The 4,642-nt window shown below is 43.4% G+C and overlaps 1 protein-coding gene across 1 annotated transcript in view; it reads left to right on the top strand.

Annotated features, from left to right (window-relative positions):
• The first annotated feature begins 1,794 nt into the window (after positions 1–1,794).
• LOC109527138 (glycosyltransferase family 92 protein F13G3.3-like) overlaps positions 1,795–4,642 on the top strand; it is a 12,022-nt gene continuing 9,174 nt past the window's right edge. The window contains exons 1-3 of the mRNA XM_019888865.1: positions 1,795–2,303; positions 3,412–3,742; positions 3,823–3,998. Of these exons, the coding sequence (XP_019744424.1) occupies positions 1,795–2,303; positions 3,412–3,742; positions 3,823–3,998 (1,016 nt within the window). The remainder of the gene's footprint in view (positions 2,304–3,411; positions 3,743–3,822; positions 3,999–4,642) is intronic.

The raw sequence follows: 4,642 nt of genomic DNA, 5'->3' as shown, positions 1-4,642 counted from the left end.
GCTGCAAATTGTACTGCTGGGAATGCCTATTGCTTGCAACTGACCGATTTGGTGTTTGGAGCCACACTGGATTGTTTTAATAAGACAGCAAGGAAACGGCTGGGCACTTACAAGCTACGGTGCGTTTAAAAACGTTTGGGGACACTCGCGTAGATCTGCACCTCAGTGAACAGGCACTACATTGGTGAGTAAATGAATTTTATTTTACATTTCTTCTTGTCATTTTATTTCGTGAGTATTAAATTCATGGTAACGAAATAAAATGACAAAGATACAAAAATGTATCAAATAAATCTGCTCACCTGCAATTTATAATGGCGCATTGTAGTCACCTTCGTGCACGAAAGTTCGTTCAATCTCAGCTGCTCAACATTTTCAGTTATTTATTGTTGTATCGCCGATTTTCAAAATGCAAATGATCTGTTTATTTTCAAAGAATAGTTTGTTTTGTTATTGTTTGGTTGGTGTCTTATATGAAACTGCGACATTGCGCAATGTATTGGACAGACTTGTTTAAGATCACACAGCGTAATTTGGGTGGCATTTTATTTCGTATTTTTAAATCATCTTTTTATTTTTGACTATCTGTAAATTTAGTTTCCTGCTCTTAATTGTGAATGCATACTTGATGGTTTTAAATGCTGCTGAAATTAAGTGCAGTTTGACGACCCTATACAGTATTGCGTTCATGTATGTGACGTCACTGAAGGCCTAAGGTTGAAATGCACGGCCCGCCACTGCATACATCCATACATACATATAAAATCGGAATATTACAATTTGATCTATTTATCTCCACAAGCGTTGCAGGCATGCTGGAGGCTATCCCAGCACTGGTTGCCAGCCCATCGCAGATGTTAATTTATTTCATTATAAAATATATATACATCGTCAGGCAAAATGATCTGACACATTTGTAGGTTAAAGGCAAATCAAGTAAAGAAACAAAAAAAGTGTATATATATTTTTTCGTGTATTTTCAGGAAAGTCTGTAGCGACGCCACTCGAGTGAAGTGCGACTCAGCAGTCGATAGTACGCTGCTCTCTGCTGTGCGTGCGTCAGTGCAAACATGTATGCACGCGTGCGTCTTTTGGCTTCAACCAATCAGTGCTGACGCAACGGACGTTACACATCAAAGGGCTTTGATCTACGACAACAGCTAAGCTAGCCTAGCCACGACAACAGCTAACTTCATTGAGATGACACGACGCTCGAGGTCGGACGGACACGCTCTCTTTCATAATCTGTATGTTTTTCCTTTTTCCTCTTTCTGTCCAAATATATATTTTTCTACAAACAATAGCTGTCTTGTCCACGACGTCTTTTTTCGTTCCACCGGGATTTAGCCAGTGTTTTTATAAAGAGACAAAAATCTCTTTAAGTCCACTTTAATCTCTGACACATGACATGGCTCAGTGGGCTCGAGTGAGTGGCCAACATTATTTGCAATGGTCTGGTGCTAGTCATGTTCAGAAGCATCTCACAGTGTGCGACAGCCTTTAAACATCTGGTGCCCCCTCTTCACAAACACAAGGCATTTTGCTTTGTTCACAGCAAAGTGATACTATAGTATCAGAGAGCAAAAGAGACAGGAACAGGGTGACCTAACCAAATGTCTTTTGTGTGATGATTGGGCCATGGGCCGAACAAGTCTAAATGTTTCTGAATATGTGCCTCCCTTTAGGATGTGTCCATTGTGGAATTGAATGAAAAATGTGAAAGCCTTCAAAAGAAAATTGTGTCTCTTCGCCGTGGCCACTTTGGTCGTCGTCTTTGTCTTCTGGTCGAGCAGGATGGGAATCACAGTGTTCATGGGGCTTCCCACCATGTGCCCTGGGCAGCCGAGCGAGGAAACCATCACCCGTCTGCATGGCACCAAGCACCTACTGGTGTCAGCATACGCGGACCGCAGGGTGTCTGGCAAGGACATACGCATTATTGGCATCTTCAATAGGTACTCGGCGCAGGAGCTGCATTGCGTCTTCTGCTGCCAGGGATCCATGTCCGGTCAGAGCCCAGCGACAGTTCTGCTGCATTCCGACAACTTTGGCTACCCTTATGTCACCACCGATGTCCTGTGTCAGACACCGGCTGGATGTAAAGGGTCTCATGTGGCCCTCGTGCCATCCCAACTGCGTGCCACCACAGAAAACCTAGCGTGGCTGCCTGTAAGGAACCTGAAGGAGGCAGAACAGGAAGAGGCAAGGCTGCCATTCAACTTGACAGTGTGCATTTCAGTCCTGTTTGAAAACTTCAACAATGTCCTCCAGGCAGCTGACCTGTACATCCTAGAGATGTACAGGTCAGCATTTTTCACTTGGAGTTTTTGGGGCCTTGGCGGTTAGGGTTCCCTCCATAATGATATGAGAGCATTTAATTCAATTACAACACGATGTGATTAACTAAAGGACAATGAATGACAATTACGATGCAGTTCACGCCATTATGATACAATAAGTTGCACTGCACTGTAATGCAGGTTACTGAAATTATGATGACTCAATACAACTATGATAGCATTAAAAAACGAATCTGATCAAATTACACTCAATTTTTTTGAATCTTTGTAAAATCTTTTTGAAGCTTTTAGCCATGTAAAAATGCTAATTCATCACCAAAAACACCTCCAAAGTGGTATTTTCCTCTATCCACCTATCTCTGAGCATTCCTGCTCATTCTCCCTCTCTAAGCAACAGCTCTGCCATTCCAAGAAAACGACAGGGTCCTGACTTTTCTACATCACAAAAAGAGGAGCCACCTCCATGCCGCTCCTGCAGACCAAACACAGGCCCACTTCGTCAGAATAGCCACCAGGGAAGCACTTTCATTTTTGCATGGGAGTTGGGGAGAAGTGGCTCCTTTCACACACTGGGTCCCTTTCACTTGAATGAGACCGCCTGTGTGGAGTGTCGCCAATTCCCCGGCACAGCAATTGTGGCTCCCACCTCGGGGATGGCCACTTTGAGCAGCCGCCGACAGGCTTCGGATGCTGCAGAGTGCAGATAACGAGGAGGGGCGGCCAAATGAATGACAGTGAGCTCAGTGTGCGTGTTTGTTTGAGTCTAATGGAAAAGCAGCACAAGTCTGCCTAGTGATAACAACCGTTCATTACGACTACGATTGGCTGTGACTCAGCTAGGTTCCACTCCACAATGACACACGAGCGCAAATGCACAATTTTAACCGTGCAAAGGCTAGCAAAATACCAAAACAAACCAAACTCCATCCATGTGGACGGTTAGACTACACTTTGCGTTAGACTTTCTTTGGCTTCAACTCAGTACAACCTCCTCAAATTCTTGGTCTCGACTTGGTCAAGACCATTCAATCTTCGGGTCGACTTTGACATCGTCACTTAAGTCTTGATCAGATTGTCACACCTGTATAACCAGAGCCACCTACTCCCACAGGTTGCTTGGCGTTAACAAGGTGGTGATCTACAACATCAGTAGTGGCCCGGAGCTTGACCGCCTATTACATAGCTACAGCCAGGAAGGCTTCCTGGAGACTGTGCCTTGGCCAATAAACTGGCATCTGACACTCTCTCATGGCTGGCTCTTCTCCGAGAGCGGCGGTGACCTGCACTATTTTCGTCAGCTGACCACACTGAACGAGTGCATCTACAGGTCCATGCATCAGTCACGCTACGTTCTGCTCAATGACTTGGATGAGATCATCATGCCGTACCAACACGATGACCTGCCGTCGCTGATAAGCGATCTCCAACAACAGCATCCGGACGTACAGTCTTTTGTATCCTCGCCTCAGGATGGCATTGATGTACATGTACAAACTCATGCTTGATCTTGTGCATCCTCCAGACCAGCGAGTTCCGCATTGAAAACCATATATTTCCGAAGACGCACGTGGAGCCCAGCGGCAAGTTCCAACTACCTCAGTGGGAGGGCGTGCCAGGGTTAAATATCCTGCAACACATCTACCGAGAGGAGCCAGACTATTCTATTTATCACCCATACAAGATGATCGTTCGGCCAAGGTATGCCACATTTAAGTCAGGGTCATAACAGTTGGGGAATTTTCATTAGAATTGGTTTCATTTCATGTTGGTTGTGAAGTTTTAATTAGTTTTCAGAGCTTTTAAAATTGCATTTTTTTTCTTGAAAATGCATCATTTTAGTTTAGTTTTTATTAGGTTTAGGTTTTTAAAAATGTGTATTTCTTGTGTGCACGATGTTACGGTAAATATTGTGTAGTTAAAAACTAAAAATGAATATTTAAAAAATGTAGGTACTGTATGACAGTACACAAGCACAAATACATAGGAGCAGTTTATAGTAATGCTTCTAAAGTTAGATGTATCACCACTCTAATGTCCAGAGATGAAAGTCCTCCGGATTTTCCCGGAATTCCGTGTTTTTCAAATTTTTATGAAAATCTCTCCGGAGAATTGAGGAAAATTTGCCATAAAATTAATCCGGATATTAGTTAACATCATTGAACGAAGACACGTTTGAGTTCGTTGTTTTGCTTTCACGAGCGTAGCCATGTTGAGACACTAACACTAGTAACAGGAAAGAGATTTTCGTCTCTTTATAAACACACTTGCTAAACACCATGGGAACGAATAAAAGACACCGTGGACAAGACAGTTGTCGTAAAAAATATATTTGGACAAAAAGG

Source organism: Hippocampus comes, unplaced genomic scaffold (assembly GCF_001891065.2).
Source record: "Hippocampus comes isolate QL1 unplaced genomic scaffold, H_comes_QL1_v1.1 scaffold228, whole genome shotgun sequence".
NCBI classification, from domain to species: Eukaryota; Metazoa; Chordata; class Actinopteri; order Syngnathiformes; family Syngnathidae; genus Hippocampus; species Hippocampus comes.
The sequence above is the reverse complement of the archived record's forward strand: the minus strand, read 5'-3'. Positions and strand labels throughout refer to the sequence as shown.